The sequence below is a fragment of the Phoenix dactylifera genome, chromosome 14 (genome assembly GCF_009389715.1).
Source record: "Phoenix dactylifera cultivar Barhee BC4 chromosome 14, palm_55x_up_171113_PBpolish2nd_filt_p, whole genome shotgun sequence".
In the NCBI taxonomy this organism is placed as follows: domain Eukaryota; kingdom Viridiplantae; phylum Streptophyta; class Magnoliopsida; order Arecales; family Arecaceae; genus Phoenix; species Phoenix dactylifera.
The window spans coordinates 8,095,689-8,114,795 of NC_052405.1; the positions used below are offsets into that span (position 1 = coordinate 8,095,689).

General features: G+C 38.2%; 1 protein-coding gene across 2 annotated transcripts; it reads left to right on the plus strand.

Moving 5' to 3' along the window:
- The first annotated feature begins 9,539 nt into the window (after positions 1 to 9,539).
- Positions 9,540 to 18,707, plus strand: LOC103720522 (ACT domain-containing protein ACR3). 2 transcript variants are annotated; one of them, XM_008810261.4, is made up of 8 exons: positions 9,540 to 9,762; positions 12,083 to 12,173; positions 12,658 to 12,703; positions 13,071 to 13,185; positions 13,497 to 13,564; positions 15,031 to 15,651; positions 16,764 to 16,868; positions 17,984 to 18,707. In XM_008810261.4, the coding sequence occupies exons 2-8, from the start codon at positions 12,115 to 12,117 to the stop codon at positions 18,314 to 18,316; spliced, it is 1,347 nt and encodes a 448-aa protein (XP_008808483.1). In that variant the 5' UTR covers positions 9,540 to 9,762; positions 12,083 to 12,114; the 3' UTR covers positions 18,317 to 18,707. The 2 variants fall into 2 exon arrangements, with proteins under 2 accessions (XP_008808483.1, XP_008808484.1); XM_008810262.3 differs by lacking the exons at positions 9,540 to 9,762; positions 12,083 to 12,173; positions 12,658 to 12,703 and having other exon boundaries at positions 13,065 to 13,185; positions 13,322 to 13,564.
- Positions 18,708 to 19,107: the final 400 nt, after the last annotated feature.

Below are 19,107 nucleotides of genomic sequence, written 5' to 3' on the forward strand. Positions count from 1 at the left end.
CCTACTTTGCTTTTCTTAATTTGAAAAAAAAAAAGAAGGAGAAACCAAAAAGAAAAGAAAACAAGCATAATCATCCCTAGTGGAAAAACTCTAATTCTATGATTTGATAAACTTTATAATGAAATTCCAGTACACAAATTACACCAAAGTCAGATGCGACATCATGCTGCACCATGACTTTATATTACATCCAAATAGACATGAAACTTCACACATTCAAGTCTTCTTCACAACACAATGGTAAACAATGTGTACCATATAGCCTCTACTCTACCATGCAATACAGTCTTTCAGAAGATCGGTTTGACAAAAATAGCAGCCAATGAGTGGAGACTGTCGAATTCCTTGGACCAGCCAATCAGATGTGCATGAGTGGATAAAATTTCTTCTGCTACAATCATGACCAGTCCCTTTTCAAGCCACTAGATGTATGAGCTGCTCTTGCTCTTCAAGCCTTCTTCATCTCTCGTACCATCTCTTCCGACCACCCTGTTACAGTGTAAAGGTGGTATCAGAGTGTGAAAGTGAGAACTGAGTTGGAAGTGATCATAACTAGACCAAACCACAGTACACGCCATGACTCCACCATGCCATTGGGCCAGTGGGGGGATGCTATCCTCCAAGCACCATATTTCCCCCTGAGGTTCTAATCTGATGTGGCACCTGATGACTGGCCTAACTTCTTGTGAATCACACCATCCCCTCGGACCGTGCCAATCTCCTCCTGACACGTTGGACGGTGAACGGAGCCAGGAACTGGATGGCATGGCACGGCTTATTCCCAGCAGAGAGGGAGCATATTATGTGACAGGGATTGCCAAATTATTGTGTCGTGGACCCTCTTGACTCTTGAGAGGAAGGCTTTCTAATCGCTTTCAGCAGGCTCGGCAAGCAGCACTCCGAAGTGTCACGGGGTCATGTCATTGTGCGATCTTGTCCACTCTTGGCGCATTGCTTGCTCTGAAGGACGCTTCCCACACATCCATATAAATTGCTCGGCATGATAGATGCAGCAAAGATTCGCAGAACCGGTACTGAGACTCATACCGATCGATGTTCGATACGAACTAATTTCATTTAATTTTGACTCGACAGATTCCAACTAGAGCCAATCAAGCCGAAACTGCTTTCTACTGTCGAACCAATCCGATCGGCTCAATTCAGGCTGAACCAGCTGATTTAGCTCGGTTCAGCTCTTTTTGAGACATGGTGGCTCTTCTGTCATTGAAACACATTCCATCCCACAAAATCGTATTATATCTGAGAGAACTAGTTGCATGGGACCAGCTACATGGCAGCATCAAATTGTACATGAATTGCATTTATTTGTCCCCCTAAAAGCTTGATCTTTCTGCACCAAGAAAGAAAAGGGTTTGGATCATTGATTGTTATTCCCTTCAAGGAAAAGAAATCAGCAATTTGCTCCTTGACTTTTAGGATATTAAAACTAGCTCGGTAATCAAAGTCAACACTGGGACACGTGTATAGCTGCAGTTCACTGAGAGCAAGCATGAAACTATTTTTACCTTTTTCTTTTCCCAGTACGAAGCAAAGTTCATGACCTTATTCTTTTAATTACACAGAGAAAAGACGAGGATATCTTGTTAGTCAACATACAATATCTCTGTTGTCGTTTGCTTTTTACCTTTTTATTTTGGCCCCTTCTTTTCTATGAACTGATGGTTTTCGCCATCCTCTTTGTCCAGCAAAAAGGTACATGATCTTTTTCTTTCTTGTTTTGGAGAATAACGGTGGATGCATCATCCATATTCAAACATAAATCATTCCTATGTAGACAGCGGCATGTGATCTGAAAATGTTTGCCCGACAAATTTGTTTTTCATATCGTACTTCTTGAGATGCATTCAGAATAAATTATAAAAGTATTCAAAGTAAATTATCTTTATATCTAATAGTTGAAAAAAATCTATATTTATTCTTCTAAAATCTACTTTTATAGAATATTTTAAGTCATAACTTAATAGAATATTAGTAAAATCATTAATCTTAGATGAGACCCAAATACCACATCAGAAAAAAAAAATTAAAAATAATTAAAATAACTTCAAATGACGTAACTACTGCTACTTAAGAATATGGGCTCGTTTGGTTCGCAGGAAATATTTTTTCTCGTAGAAATATTATTCTTGAAAAACAGATTTCTGAGAAAGCAATAGATTTTCAGAGTGCTTATGTTTGGTTGACCATCCAATTTTCTAGAAAAGTTATGTGTAATTTCTATTATACCCTTAATAACAATTAGGTCTTTAATGCCTCTTTAATGATGAAGGGCCTTTTTGGAAAAAAAATAAAAATATTTCAATTTTCAGCTCACGAGAAAGTAATTTTCTCATGTTTCTCATGGAAAATACTTTTCCACGAAACGTAGAAATCATATTCCCATGGAAATACAACTTTCCCATCTCTCTCCTTTGAAAACTCCAACCAAATTAACAAGAGGCATCTCTTTATTTTTTCGTTGACCGCACTTTTTTTCCTTCTTTTCCCGTGAACCAAACGAGCTCTATAAGAAAACACGTACATCTTCCTCTTCATCCAGAAATAGTTTTTCATTTTTTACATGAGGTAAATAGTTTCACTAGCGCTGTTAATTTAATCAAGTGTATATAGATTTTATGTAAATTATTGAATATAATTGTAATAAACATATACCGTACAAAAAAAATTATAATTTACTTTTTCCTACCAATTTTCATGTTTATTTATTTGTTTGAGGAGCCAAAGTGGAGAGTGCAGTCATGCACGGGACTCTGCACTTGTTGGATGATATGTGTCCTGGATGTGTGGCTCATATGGTTGCTTCCGAGTAGTTGGTTGTAAACAATGGAGGTGGCGCATGGCCTTTTCAAAAACATGGGCAAACTAATATGGGGAACATAGTTTGGTGGATTGTTTGGAGAGTTATCACTCTTGTCTCATATCTCAGGGATGTGGAGCGATCGAGCTCAGAACGGACAACAAGAAGGACAGATCTCTGAAAAATTTTGTCGGTGGTGAAGAGATTTTGTGCAAGTATCCATGAAGGACTGTGTCCAGAGAATCTGTATAACTATATATTTAGTTTTATATCGATTATTGATCGAACAAACTTTGAACATAGAATTAAAAACTTTTAATATTTTCTTGCTAGAATGTTTATGAGACTCTAGATTGTTATGTTGCCGAAAGTCATAATTTTTTAAGAATTCTTTATATATGCATATATATAGAACATATATGGGTGCTATGAGTTGTTTTATTTTCAGGTATATTGGCTTGACTATATTGATTATAAATTGCGATACAATCTAGCTTTTCAGACGATCACGTCTAAAAACTTGATACAAGATCCACTAGGCATATTCTTCGGAGGCCAACCACAATCAATCAATTGAGATCCATCCAACATCAATGTGTTATGACTATATCACAGTGGAAAGTTTTCTTTTTGTATGAAATAATACATGTAGTGGAGCCTAACTCTACCACAATATCCCAACTAGGACAGGACAGGATTAAATTTGTGAGCTCATATGTTTTGTGTAGTCACAAGCCCCTCCAACAAGAGAAGTCTCTGTGAGAATTCAGAAGACCTACTTGGTGAAGTCTATTATACTCCAGAAACCTTTTAGAGCAAATAAAAATAATAATTTCGTTAATAATATTGGTGCGTTCATACAAACACTAATGCACTAGGATCCCAGCAGGACTTCGAAGGTAACAAGCTCTTCTATTTGTCATGTTTGCATGAGTTTGTCTGTGTTTCCTCTATTTGTCTGGTCATCTGCATGTTTGCTCGTCTGTGCACTAGATATTGCATGAGTACGTCCAATAACGCTGTGCTATGTATGCATACATTTGTCTGTGAGTGCATGGGACAACAAAGCTGGTACAAACTATAGATATGCAAGAAAATGCAAGTGAATTTATTAATGCAGCCCGTATTAGAGAACAACATTCAACATAAATCACTGCATGGATGTGATTGTTAAGATACTTCGTTTCTATGTAAAGGACCCACCTGTTCTAGCTTAGCTTTTTTTTTCTTTTTCGAATGGACTGTCTTAGCTTAGCATATTGGCATTATACTCCATTTGAAAGCGAGATTTAGGGTTCGATCCTTGCGTTGGACTGATTGCTAAATGTTGTTTGATAGCAATCCTATATATCATGGTCGCCGACAAAATAAAGTCAGTGTGGTACTCTTGTGCGCATGCGTCTGATGGTTCGGTCTAGTATCTAGATATATTAAAATTAGATATCTTTCTTTTGATGGTGATATGCACGTTATAGGAGCATCCCTCATCTATATTTTATGAAGGGAATCAAAAATATTGCTTTGCAAAACTTTAAAGTGCATCTATAAGTTCACACCATCTTTAATGGGTGGACATTCTTCCAGGGTTAATTAACTGCATGGATGATTGGAAGTCACACTTACCAAGTCCACTCACACGTCAGCCGACTCGCATGCTTCTTAAAGCTTACATGGACTGCAACATTGGCTTTGTACTCGGTGGAAGCAGACAGATCAAAGTGGAGTCTCCACAAGTTCAATGGTTATCCTTTGTTCCAACTTTGTACTTATCCTCGTTGCAGCGAAGGGCGTCGTTCAGCTACTTCTTGAGGACGGCAAGGTCAACTTCAACGTGGCATACTCTTTCCATATAAGTCAGTGGGATCTTGGGAGCTTACATGTGGCTATAATGTAGTAAAAAAAAAAAAGGGGCCTACGTTCTTTGCTTTTTTTTTTTTATTTAGCATTTTAATATGGTTGGGCTAGACTTGGAAAAAGGTCAATTTTGATGATGGTGTGCTGGAGAAAGATGATATAGGTGGAGCAAATTTTGTTATAAGAAGTGAAATGTGGTGGTTTTGTAGCAGCAAGTGTTGTTATAGCCGTCGATACTACGGTTCCAATGAGTTGAGGGCAGCATGGGAGGAATAGCCAATTATGTTGTACATACATTACGAGCTTTACGGATTTAGTGGGTGATTCTATGAAGATTATTAGATGGCTTTCTAATTAGCTGAAGACTTTTGCGATCACTATAATCTTTTGAGATCCCACATATACATAGAAAAATGAACAACGCTGCTGATCAGATGGCTTCGTATGTGGCGAAGGACATAGAATTTACTTTATAGGCATCCTCGACTGATCTTTCTGTCCAGTTTTGTGATATTTTATTTTCTAATTTCCACAAATATATGTTCTCTCGTTTAATTTAAATTATCCGATTTACCGAAAAAAAAGTCATGAAAAAATGATTATATTTGAAAATCCACACTGTTGAATCAACTGATAATTTCTTCTTTTTATTCCCAGTAGTTTCTACCTGCACAAAGATATATAACATGCAAAAATTTAGATATCATCAAATTGGCCCTTCTTACATAAAAAGATTGGAAGTAAGCTCCAGACCAGAGAGTTTCTTCTTTTTTTTTTTAGTTTTTTTGAGCAATGATTAGAGAAAGTTGTGACACTTCTAACCAATAGTTTTATTTGGTTATGATAGGCTGTCACACAAACGGCTAATATGCAGGGGGTTTGTTCATACATGTCCGAATGGCTGAAAACTAGTAAGGGCTTCTGCAAATTGATGATTTGAGCTAAGCTGAGAATCAGGTTTTTCGAGATGCTTATATCAGGCACAAGCTCAGCTCCAGTTGATTCTAGCCTCATGTGTTTAAATTGTATGCCATTTCAGCAGGCTAATTCTTGAGCAAAACCTGGCCTTACACTTGCTGTGAGCAGACTATTCTTCTAGTAGCAATCACTGAACCAATTCTAAGCAGTTCAAGCTATATCAACTCATTTGCAGGCCTCTATACTAATGTTCAAAGGATGTAATTTTTTGTATCTATTATTGTAGAAAGGAATCTTCAAACAAAAGTTACAAAACCAAGTGTGCCATGGCTGCATCCAACTGCCATCAACCATACATGCCACCAGGGGAAAATTCTTAACCTTTTCTATAAAGAAGCACCTTCCAGAACAAGTGCTTCTGAGTTCTGATGCAATGTCATATATATATATATATATATATATATATATATATATATATATATATATATATATATATATATATATATATATATATATATATATATATATATACAAGCTTGTCAATGGTGCTAGTCCACATCCCAGGTAAGCACTGTTTTTCTTTATTTTATTGGACTTATCAGTGCTACTGTGAAATGTAACTCGGTCATGCAAGGAAACTATGCCTGCCCGAAGTCTTTCATGGTCCATTAGCTAAATGGCAGTAACATCTCATGGTCACAAATCAAAGTCTCATATGGGTGACTGCCTATCTTCCTTTTGCTAGCCTTCGGACCCCAATGCCAGTGGTCCTAACCATAGCCATAGGTTTGGCATCCCCATACAATCGGACGAGGGGCACTTGTTCTGATTTGGAATGTCACGCCCCAGTTCTTATTTAACAAACAGAAAAAAAAGATTTAACTAGACGAGATCTATCTATCCATTACTAAGCTCTAACTTCTACCCGTGGTCAAACCTAGGCTCCGATACCACTTATAACAATCCAATATCTCATCTAAAATGGCTAGCTAAAAGATATTATTTGGATTCCTTGATTTTATATAAGTACCCAAGATCTACTCAGCGAATAACCGATGTCGGACTAAATACACGCCCACACGAATCCTCACATTGAAGAGCAAATAGAGATTTGCCTAATACAAACTCACGAAAATATGAAGAGTCAAGAAAAATTTGTGAATAAATTATACAAACTTATGAAATAATTGAATAGCTCTTAGTGAACTCATTTATTTAATAATAATTTGAAGAATTGTGTGGCTAATGAAAACATCACATGCAAGACGAAGAACTTCCCACTGAGTTGGAGAATTTGTTGCTTGGTACCAATTTGAGGTGGAGGTTAATTGCATCTTGCCTAGCTTAGGCGCACAATGTGGATTTGTGGCACATAGGAGGTTTGCACCAATGATTAATATGCGTCCTATGCAATCCTTATAATGTCTATTTCATTTGTTGGCTTGACAAGCCAATTCTCTCCTTTCCAGTCATTTGGCTGAGTAAATTTATTGACATCCGAATGCGGCTCCACATAGCAATAGACCACACAAAAGGAGAAGGTGAGTAGCATTTTCTTGGGCTCCAATACTTTTGGGTGATCATGGCATTATCAAATCAAGTTTTGTAAGTGATAGAAAAGAAGAATTATAGAGTGAATCTATGATCTATTGATCCATACATTAGATAGACTGCATGAATGGGGAAGGTGAATTGACAAGTACTTGGTTTCACATGCTTTTGGGTGTTTGTGGAGTTCCTTCAGTTAATTGTATATAAGATAGCATAAGGACAGAATTTGTAGAGAGGTTCAATGGTGCTATATAAAGTTCGAAAGGAAAATGTTGAAAAATTTCTAGTTAGATTCACACTTGAGCATTTCATGAAAACCAAAGGGATTGCATTCTTGTGTTTGAAAAAGAAAGAAGAAAATGATGTGAGTGGAGCTTATCTCTTTCCCAATTGTCAAAAAAACAAAAACAAAATCAAAAAAGGGAAGTCTAGTGGCATCCATGCATGTTTACATATGCAATTAGGCATGACATATTCTTATATCACCAATTTGACTCATTTTCACAAGCCGGTCAAATAGTTGTTGCACCCTATCAAGTAGAAACCGTTAATTACCAATTAAAGTGTTATATGAGGTTAATGATTCTTACAACATATATAATGTTGGTGAGCTAGTCATAGTTCTTGTACTCATATGCTATCATCTATAAGATTAATAATGCAAAATTAGTTATATATTTACACTACATATAACTTTACGCAATTATGGATTCGTTTTCTAGAGGCAAGTGAAAGCTAACCATAAAAGACATATTAGAATTAGAAACATGACAATGTAGCTTCTTTTATTGCCATTGTTATTTATAGGAACTTCTTTCCAACATTTCTTTCAAATTCCGAGGACTCCTTTATGGTTACAAATCTTGAAGAGGTCGCTCAATATTTCTAGTGTGCTTTGAGATGACCTTATTGAAAATTGTGGATCAAAATATGCATCAAAAAGCATTGTTTGATAGTTTTTCGCACCAAAATCATGTCAATTTCATTAATTTGGTAGGGTTCGACTTTTCAGATAAGTGTTTACAGGGCAACAAGCTTGTTTGCATGTCACAACTCTTGGCATCCATAATAGTTTTGTGCCACAAATGAAACTCATGCTGATGAGCTGTATGCTACTAATTCTATATTCTTGTACTTTTGTACGATTGATGGAATTCATGACACTAAGTTATTTGTCGTTAAAGTTATGTCCATGCCAATTTTATTAGTTTGGTAGGGATAGATTTTTCAAATAAGTGTCTGGAGGGCAACAGGCTCCTTTGCATGTCATGACTGCTGGCATCTTTGTAAGTTTGTGCCATGATGCTGAGCTGTATGTTATTGAAACTGCTGAACTGTATGTTATTGAAACTATGTTCTTGTATTTTATGTGAGTGATGGAATTCGTGATACTAAATTGTATGTTGTTGAAGTTACATTCTTGTAGTTTTATACAAAAAATAAAATTTGTGATATGGAGTTGTACGCTACAAAAGCTACATTCAGGTAATTTTGCATCACAGATGAAACTCGTGATACTGAGCTGTATATCATTAAGACTGTAATAAATTCACGATTCCAACAAGCTACCACTTATCTGAGTTAATTATATTTCTGACAAAAAAATTTTGTCGATACGTACTTTCACTTTTTTCTTTATTCATTAAAATTGCATATTTATTTGTACGTCGCTAACTACAAAATGCAACCTAACAACCCCCCTTTGCCCTTCATATTTTTTTATATTTTGATTTATTTTTTCAAAAACAAAGAATTTATATATCAAAAATAAAATATATGTATCTTAATAATTTATTAATTTATCTTATTCTGACATGGCACCCCCTAATTGGCCCAACTCACTATTATAATCCTAAGTCATTGCCCTTCATCCCAACCCGAATTATACCCCAGCATGAAGGCATTTTGTGGCATTTTTGGTCTCTCCAGTCAGCCAATTTCTGTTTCTTTTTCTAAGCAAAACAGAGCACATTCCAAACATGTATACTTTAATCCGTTAAACCACCCAAACAGAATCAAAGCATCTTCGAACGCCACGAATCTCTACCGCTCGACACAACTGCGTCCTACGTACGCCACAGTACCATAATTCCTTAATTTCTATATCCACTCGTACACCCTCCGTATCCGTCGGATATCGGCAGTAAACGTTAAGCAGCGCCGCATAAACGGTGATCCGTAGCTTATACAAAGCTCGAGGGCAGTGTATCAGACTCACACGCCAGCGAGATTCTTTCATCGCCCCTCGCGCGTTCGCCGCGCACCCTAGATTCACTGCTTCTCTCTCTAAATATAATTATATTATTATATTACAAATTAAGATTTTTTTTATTTTATTTTTTTATTTTGTTCGAGTGCTATAAAATTCGAAGGCGTGGTGTTTATCAGGGATAGGAGGTAACGAGAAGCGGGGGAAGTGAGGTGCCCTTCCAACTTCGGAAGGTACCCTCCGTTTCTCCTCCACGCCGTCCAAATCTCCTCTCTCTCTCTCTCTCTTGCTCGCTTTTACTTCTATAAATCCTCTCTCTCTCTCTCTCTCTCTCTCTCTCTGCCCTTCTCTATCGGGAGCTCTCTTGCGGAGGCGGAGGAGGAGGAGGAGGAGGAGAAGTGAAGGAGAAGAGGTAGGCGTCTCGACCTTCTTTCTATCCTCTCTTTCTTTCTATTTCCGGTATAAAATTTTGGATTTCAAGAAGTCTTCCTCTCGTTTTTTAGTTCGAATCCGAGATTTTTTTCGGCTGGTTGATGATTAATTCTGGTATCAAGAATCGTTTTCTTGGTCCGTGGTTGCGTTCGAATCGAAGATTTTTCATATGATTGATGGTTTTCTTGAAACTGGAAGGGAAATCTCTGGTTCCCTTTCATGAATTCGAGCCTCTCTTTCTCGAAAGAATTCCCGATCTCCTTCGTTTCTTGGATGGAAATTGTTCCTTTTTTTAGAAAGTTACAGATATATTTCTGGGAGCTCGTTCTTCGCCTCTTGCTTCTTGGGTTCTTTCAAAATTTTCGTGCAATTTTTTTTGTTCTGTCTTTTTTTTTTGGGTTTTTGAGATTGATAGCCGTCATCTTCGTGGAGATCGGAGGGGCGATCGCAGCCGTTTGATTATACTGTGGTTCGATCTCGTCCGTCAGATGGCTGGTTTGGGTCAGTGGATGGCCCCCGCACCGTTACTGCCGGCGCCTGTCGCTTCGGACAGCAGCCGCACGGAAGGCTTCCATTTCCTTCTTTCTGCTCCTCAGGAACAGAATTATCTTTATAAATTTCTATGAGACCCCATCTCTTCCGTCCATATCGACCGGGACATGAAAACGAACGGCAGATATGGAACTGCACAAAAATTTTATGCGAGCGTCCGGAGATACATTCTCAAACGGGCGGCTCAAGTTTCCGTTACTTCTCACATCCTACGGAACACTGAACCGCTTACGTGACAGAATCCGTACAGTGTACCGGCAGCGTTGAATCACACGACTAGGACGTACGATGTCATCAGGGCCGTCCGAATGTCCGCCCTTGCCGTAAAAATAATTCTTTTCCTATTTTAGCGGACATTGATCTTGCCACGCGTTCAACGTAGCAAGTGTAGGACCTTCTGATTGATTGATCTTAACGTCGAGAAGAATCCAAATGATGCTAACAGATTTTTACTATCACGGGTCCTTTCAATCTTTCATCAGCTGCGCCTTTCAAGTTAAATCCACTTTCTTATTTTCCGTTATTTCGTCCCTCGGGCCTGTTCTTAAAAAAAAGGTTACTTCATCTTTAGAGCAGTGGCTTTTGGATTCTTCATGTGTGATTGTTACGGCTCGGCATATGTATTCTATATCATGGCATTGGGAGGGTGACGTGGAATTTTATTCCTTGTATGGTAGGCGGGTCCGGTCTCGAACTATATGGGCCGAAACGTTGGTGGTGGACCCTCCTAGAAGCTAGGAAATTCAGCAGCTTGAATCATGTTCGATATGGGGTTTAATTACAGTAAGGGAATAATGTGTTGACTTTTTTTGGGGGAACTTCAAATTTTATATTACAAGCATGAAAGCTCGTGCTTTGTAATTTATTTTTTATAACTAGGTTTTAAAGTGGCACATAGCTTGTGGTTTAATTACTTACAGTAAGGGATTTAATGGGGCGCTAAACGTCTCGCCTTCTATAAATCTTAAATAGATTTCTTTTACTGAAAAGCAGATTATGCAACTGACTGAATTACTTCCTATGTGACTCACCATTTTGGAGGTTTTCTTTGAAGGAAGTATAATATAGTGTCGGATTCTTTATCTGCTTTGTTGTTTTCAAATTTTGTTGATCGTATCCACATCCGTAGGATATGAACCGCCGTTATACTAAAAAAAAAATACTTCTAAGTATTCGCTTGGAAGGTATGTCCTCCTGCCGAAGACAGACAGAAGTGCGCGGCTTAAACTCCGGCTTAGATGGGTAGGGTCGTTGTGCGTTGTGAGCGTACATTAGCCCATCGTGGTCTCAACATATAAAGTAATGGGGGGTGGACTGGTTGGCCTATTGTGCACAAGTGCTTCTAGAAACCGATTGTGGTTGCTGTCTATTGGAGAAAAATGTTTTTACTTGTTTATCCCTGCATTGATCTGATGTGGACATGTTTAGGCTCGGATGCACTATTGGCAGATTCTATTAGACAAGTAGAAAAGTTAGGAAAGAATAATTTTTTATCGTTTAAAGATAGAACCTCTCCCACTTTTCATGCTGCTGCAGTCATTGGCTCGTTGCCTATCAACATTGGGGTTGATATTGAACAATATTGGAGAAACAATCATCTTAGCATTGGGCTTGATATTAAAAAAATAACAAGCTTACATGTAGCCCACCATTCACCTAATTAATTAGGTATATATCATTAGCAAGTACTTATACTTTTTATCTTCCACTTAATCATTTATATATTTGCTGTAATTGGTGATGCGCAGGAAAGCTACTAGTTGTTTTTGGCTTGGTCCCCATGTGGCCCTACTTTGATCCTGAGTATGAAAATCTCAGCCAACGTATGAATCCTCCAAGGTCTCTCCCTCTCTCTCTCTCTCTCTCTCTCTCTCTCTCTCTCTCTCTCTCTCTCACACACACACACACACACACACACATACACACACATCTGATATAACTGTCTTACCACTATAAGTGAGAGACAAACTTTTCTTTCAAATCGGCTTGATATCTTGAGAGTAATCTTATACTGATATCTTGAGAGTAATCTTATACTAGATTAGCCGTCAGCCTTGCCCCAAAAGATCTCGGCCACCCACGTGCAACATGACATTCGGGTATTCACATTTGTTAGTGTACGATGCCAAAGTAAATGAATAGGATATCACCTCATAGGGGCAAGGTGGATAGCATAATCACTTTCACATAGAAGCTACTCTCTTCTGTTTGGTAGATGGCATAGTCCACTTTATTGCTATACATAGTTTTATTATTTTGTCTCAAACAGTTTGCTATTGCATTTGTATATCTAACAAGCTGCTGCATCTTTTGGTTCTTGCAGAGTATGTATAGACAATACCACCTGCAGTGATTGCACCCTGGTTAAGGTAAGCATTATTTATTGTTTTTATTTTTTGTGAAACCAAGGTAATGCAAGTCTACAATGCTCGTTTAACACAATTCTGCCACCCATTTTAGTCTAATCCTTTGGATGCCTAAAATATTTGTCTTGCTAATTGGTGGCTTCTAGGATGCTGATTTCCTATAAAAGTAAATTTAGATATATAATGATTATTTTTAAATCAAAATGATGATGAATAATTAAATAATGTTAAATAGAGAGAGAGTACTTTTTTCCCGAGAAACAGAGGTAGAGAGCATTATGGGTTTCCATGCGCTATGGATGGAACTGGGCTGTGACTTGGCTTACAAATTTAAAAGAAGGTTACCCCCAGTGGTTGCCTTTTTGTTCAGGTGGACAGCATGAACAAGCCAGGGATACTGCTGGAAGTGGTGCAGGTACTGAGCGACCTGGACCTCTTCATCTCCAAAGCTTACATCACTTCAGATGGCAGATGGTTCATGGACGGTAAGCTCAAAACAGTACTGCTAGCTACAACTAAACCCATCCCTAAACTCATCTCTCGAAGATTAAGGCATCTCCGCTTCCCTCCACTCTGCCCCATTCCACCACTTCTTTGACCCACTATATCAATCCGTAACAGATTTCCGTGGTGTGGGACATGGTGGCGGTGGTGGAAGATTCCATGCAGAGCCAGGATGGCAGCGGAGGGGATGATGCCTTTTGAAAATCAATCTTGGAAACAAGAAATGGGTCTGACAGTTGATTGCATTGCATAATTTGCATTTGCATTGTTTTTTGTTGTGGGATGAATGCAGTGTTCCATGTGACGGATCAGCAAGGGAATAAGATAACCGACCAGAAGACCATAGAGTACATTGAGAAGGTATGGCATTGCCCGTCCTTTTTTTTTTTTTTAAGTATCAATGGGCGCTATCACAGTCGATTGCATAAGATATATGCTTCTCTATCTGCTGTAGCGTATAGAGAGGTTTGAAAAAAAATATGGATAGCTTGACAGTAGCGATGTTCATGTGGGGATTTCTTGTGATTATTTTTTTTTTCAGTAATTAAGTGGGTTTCTTAGAGGTCTTGAGGGCTTTGGGACACAGCAGATTGAGTTAGTAACAGGTAGTTTTTTGTCGCATGACATTTAGATTTTTTTTCTTAGATATCTCTACAATTTACAGAAACAGACCATACCATCTCGTACCATGTGTATCGTACAATAATACTAGTACCAAATCAATACTTGGTACGGAGGGCTTACCAAATGTCGGTACTACGAGCAAACCGTACTGGTACAACACCATAATGGAACTGATACAAGTACTGAAACTGGTACTTCAGACTACGGTTTATACTGATCAGGGAGTCGAGAAAAAAAACCCTACTCCACAATTGGCACCACTTATGACTTGCTTTTTTCCGTTAGAAATTATGTATATCTTGATTAGTTCAGTAATTATAGCTTTAGCTGTTCTGGCGTAACTAATTTAATAAGCTAAAGAGAGATAATTACTCATAGGCTGACTTCTGATACTATTGGGTCGCTTCTCGGTGGTAATTATATTGATCGATGGTTACAGCACTTATCAGGTAGAACAAAATCTCTATGAGGCCCTCGATGGCAGAATCACCATCTCATACCTAACCTAACCTAATTCATGTCCTATGAAGTGCTTAAGTCCGAATGTGGAGCTATAATCCTAATACTAACAAAGTAGATGACCTAACTAAAATGAAATAAGCTTTCTGTAACTGTCTTGATGCAATACATTCAGTTGGAATTTAGCTTCCACCTTGAGGTTGCATCATAAATTTTACATTGTAAAATCGATCCACATAGCAGGATAAATAGCTTTGACTATGATAATGTGTTCTATACTTCTATGGTACAATGATAACATATATGATTTGGAAAATGAAAAGGAAAAAAAGAGAGTAAAAAGAAGATAACCACAATATGATAGGTAACCCAGTAAACTAAAACCAAAAGCATACCTATTAAATCTTGAACCATTATACCCAGTTAACTTAAAATGTAAATCTATCACAACATTTTTTTTCTGCTCATTCTTTCTTTGCCGGATTCTCTTTAAAATATGTAATGAGCTGAACCCATTTCTATGTCGAGGTATAGTAATTAGACCAAAAGATGATGTAATACTAATTATACAAATATTGTCTTGATGTTTGCATTGAAAGCTGTTATTTCATTGGCACCGTTATTTTAAATCATGCCTCCAATTTCAATATTGTATAGCAAGTTATTTTCTGGGATGTTTCTAGATCTGTTAGATTTGTCACCATGTTTTACATCATATTCCCTTCAAATCTTATGGTTTTCAGGCACTAGGTCCAGAGAGCAATATTCTAGGCACAAAAGGAGACTCTTGGCCAGGAAAATCAGTTGGAATGCACTCAATTGGTGATTACACTGCCATCGAGCTTATAGGCACAGACCGCCCAGGCCTCCTATCTGAAATCTTTGCTGTCCTTGCAAATCTTCATTGCAATGTAATAGCTGCTGAGGTCTGGACTCACAATATGAGAGTTGCTTGCATTCTCTTTGTTAACGACGAGGCCACCTTTCAAGCTGTGGATGACCCAAGTCGCTTGTCTAAAATGGAGGAGCAGCTCAGGAACGTTTTACGTGGGTGTGGAGATGATGTCAGGGGTGCTCGCACCAGCTTCTCTATAGGTACGACCCATGTGGATCGTCGTCTCCACCAGCTAATGCTTGCCGACAAGGACTATGAAATTGGTGGTTCAGTAGCCGAAAGGAATGAGGTCATACCGTTCAGACCAGTCATCACAATTGATCATTGCGAGGAAAAAGGGTACTCTGTTGTGAATATAAAGTGCAAAGATCGACCAAAGTTGTTATTCGACATTGTCTGCACATTGACCGATATGCAATTTGTCGTTTTTCATGCATCGGTCTCATCTGATGGCCCCTATGGTTTGCAGGTACGTGTATGATCTGAAAATGGCTGTCAGTGGTTCTAGAGTATGTCATGTCAGCATGTAGATAGTCTTGAAAAGAAATACAATGGCATCTGTGACATGAATATGCATTCTCAATGAAGACATAATTTTTGTGATTACGTACTACCTCATTATAAACTGCTATCATGTTAAGCTGGCTTGAATCCATTTCATAGTGGAAAACTTCTCTTTTAGCTAGCTCGCATTGATTACATAATATTCAAGCACAATGATATATACTGATTTTGAGAAGCCTAATATGATAAATACATTGAGAATCCTCTGTTTCTAGCATGTGTATTTCATTAAAATATGCATGGAACTGAATTTTATACGAATGAGCTTCTCCATGCACGTGCACGTAATTAATAGGTCCACCAAGTTATGCATGAAATGCCTACTTTAAACAAATCCAGAATACATCGAGTTCAATGTGAAAGCACAAAGTGCTAGTTTTGCTCTCTCTGTTTTGCCTTGAGATTCATTTTCCTCATAATACTAACTATTGTTTAGGTTATTATAAGGCTTAAAGCCTAATTCTTGGGAACCTTGTTCCTTGACATGCTTTCTGCAAAAGGCTAATATATGTTGCAGATTCTAGTATTTATAATTTTTATTCTTTTTATCATTTGATACATGGATCCACTAGTTAGTATAATGATTCCGGTTAAAATGAGATATGTTAAAGCCATCGGCCATTGCGATTCAGTAGGAAGCTTGATCATTTCTAGCATCTACAAACTGCTATGATTCTCATGATTTTACCCACTCCATATTCAACACAGACGCAGAGATTTTTGAACGTTCAGGCTATTGATATTGGATATTGTTCTTTTTGTCTCACTCCTTCACATTCAATACATAAGTGGAATCCTCTTGATAGGACTTGATGGTTTGAGCCATGTTTGCATGTTCTTTTTCCTATGTAAGTCTTGAGTATGGCAGCCCAAATTTTTGTTTCATGACTAACATGAACTTTGGCTATGTATGTCTTAAGCATGTTCAAAATCCCCACAAAGTCAGGATTATCAGAAGAGTTTAAAATTTTCTTTTTGATGACTTGATAATTGCTTGATTTGCTATGGGATCTGCAGGAGTTATATATACGTCACAAAGATGGCTTCACCCTTGACTCAAAAGAAGAAAAGGAGATGGTGATTAAGTGCCTTGAAGCTGCGATTTCAAGAAGAGTATCTGAGGTGAGTGTAAAGTCTTATGTTTGGAAGTCCATATCCTTCTATAATTTTCAGCATAGACCATGAAATCTTCAGTGAGAAGCACAACTTTCGGCAAGCTTTTTGGTTTCAAAAGAGGCAAGCTTCATTGTTTCTTCTCCAGAATGTGATACTGACAGTGGAGCATAAACGCTGTAGGGACCATAAACAATTTGATAAATATCTGAGAGTGGACAATTTGCCTATTGCTATAGAATCAATCTGTGCTCCAGTTGCATTAGAGTCACCTAATATTTACATAATTGAATGTAATCATAGGACACAATATATCTTCCTGTCAAGATCGAATAACCAATTCACAAGATTTTATCAAATGACCCCTGAGAATAGGATGTTAGGAAATATATAAACTAGACGGAAGTGTATAAACTACTATAGAACATGAAAACTTTTGGCAACTTGTTAAACTACCTGATAAGCTTAAAAACCAAAGGACGATTTTTTCTCAAAAAAAAAAAAAACGAAAGATAATTATTAGTTGCAAGAGGAAAAATTCTACCAAGCATTAGTTCTTGAAGCGTTAAAACCTTGACAATTGATTAAACTTTTCATTTCAGTTTCTTTTTTTGATGTAAAGGGGAGGCATTTTCATTTCAGTTTTATTAACGCACTTTGTCAAGCTTAGGATTTCTTTTTCTTCTTGTTATTGCCATCATCATCCAAGCCTTCTCTGACTAAATATAGTTGGTTAAGGAAGGGGCACATCTCCAACTCCAAGTCAAGAAGGCTCCTTTGTCAGAGTCCGTTGTTTCTTCAAACTGATCTCTAATTTGATATTCGAAAATTCAAATGTGTTGATTGATAAAACTTATTTGATTGCGTCAAGCTTGATACGTACTGTTTGTTGATTAGTTATGTGGGATCCTCTTCTACCTTGTGACCTAAGGCAGATCAGTCTAATTTTCCTTGAGCATACCTTTCGTCTTTTTGGTTTCATGCAAGAAAAACATCTGCAGGTTTTTTGGGGGTAAAAAAAAATCAATTTCTATGATTTCTTAGACCTTTCCGAAAAAAAGAATGAAAATCCATAATTTCTACGAGCTACCGCGGTTCTAATTTTACAGTGAGGTTCATGGCAGGGATTCAGTCTAGAGCTATGCGGAAGAGACCGAGTAGGCTTGCTCTCTGATGTGACAAGGGTTCTTCGGGAGTATGGCTTGACGGTGACGAGGGCTGATGTGACAACCATCGGAGAGCAGGCAATGAATGTCTTCTATGTGAGAGATGCGTCAGGGAATCCAGTGGACATGAAGACCATTGAAGCACTCCGTCGAGAGATTGGGCACACCGTGATGCTCAATGTGAAGAGAGTGCCTTCCAGTGCCAGTGCCAGTGCCAAGGCTCCCCAGCCCAGTCGCGGGGCCAGGAAAGGCTTCTCCTTTGGCGGCTTGCTTGGAAGATTCTGGGGTTGATGGGATCCATGATAGTAGCTTTTCTGACTCTGTGGCCTTGTCGATTGGGACCTTCCCCTAAACCTATACTGAAAACTGTGACCTGCGCGCATTCCGAGACCAAACAGGCTTGAGGGTTCGCATGAGCAGAGGACAGCGTCCAATTCCAGCATGAATTGTATCAAATGGTTAGTTACCTATCGAGCTCTTTTCACCAATGTAGATCCCTCTTATATTATTCTAGCATAATCTTTAAATCGTCACCTCAAGTGTCAGTTTCATGAAATCCTCCTCTCATTTGTTCTAGCCAAACGATCGTCTATGTGATTATTTTAATCCTTGGAGTCGCCATGTTGGGTTGTAAGGCATTGCTTATCTAGCAGCGAAAATGGAGAATATACTTGTGAGAATCAGCAGCATTTTCCCCTACCTTCTTTTAGTACAGCTATGAGTGAGGCTGAAGAAGCTGAACTGAAACAAAAAAGCACCAACCACCGATTTAAGAACGGTGGTACATAAGATGCATGGGAGACCATTTTACTATGAGAACTTGCCCTTTCGATTAGCTGTCTTCGCATGCATAAAAAGATCCAGTGCAGGCAGGAGCTTCTGTAGTTAGTAATGACACACGGTTCTGCCGAACCGGGAGAGATGTCCTCATGTTTGACCTTCCAGAGAGTAAGGGGCATGTTAACCAACTGTTGATAGTTCTTTGGTTTCCCCACCACCCCTTTTCTTTTTAAAGAAAAAGGAATAGGCGTTCGCTGCCTTCCCAGAATTACCTGTCTCGGACTCTCACGAAACCTCTCCAA

Bases quoted from the DNA above. Each gene is read 5' to 3' on its own strand.
- LOC103720522 (XM_008810261.4), top strand. From the start codon at position 12,115: ATGTGGCCCTACTTTGATCCTGAGTATGAAAATCTCAGCCAACGTATG. The intron at 12,174-12,657 runs GTCTCTCCCTCT...TGGTTCTTGCAG, and splicing joins CAACGTATGAATCCTCCAAG to AGTATGTATAGACAATACCA. The intron at 15,652-16,763 runs GTACGTGTATGA...TGGGATCTGCAG, and splicing joins ATGGCCCCTATGGTTTGCAG to GAGTTATATATACGTCACAA.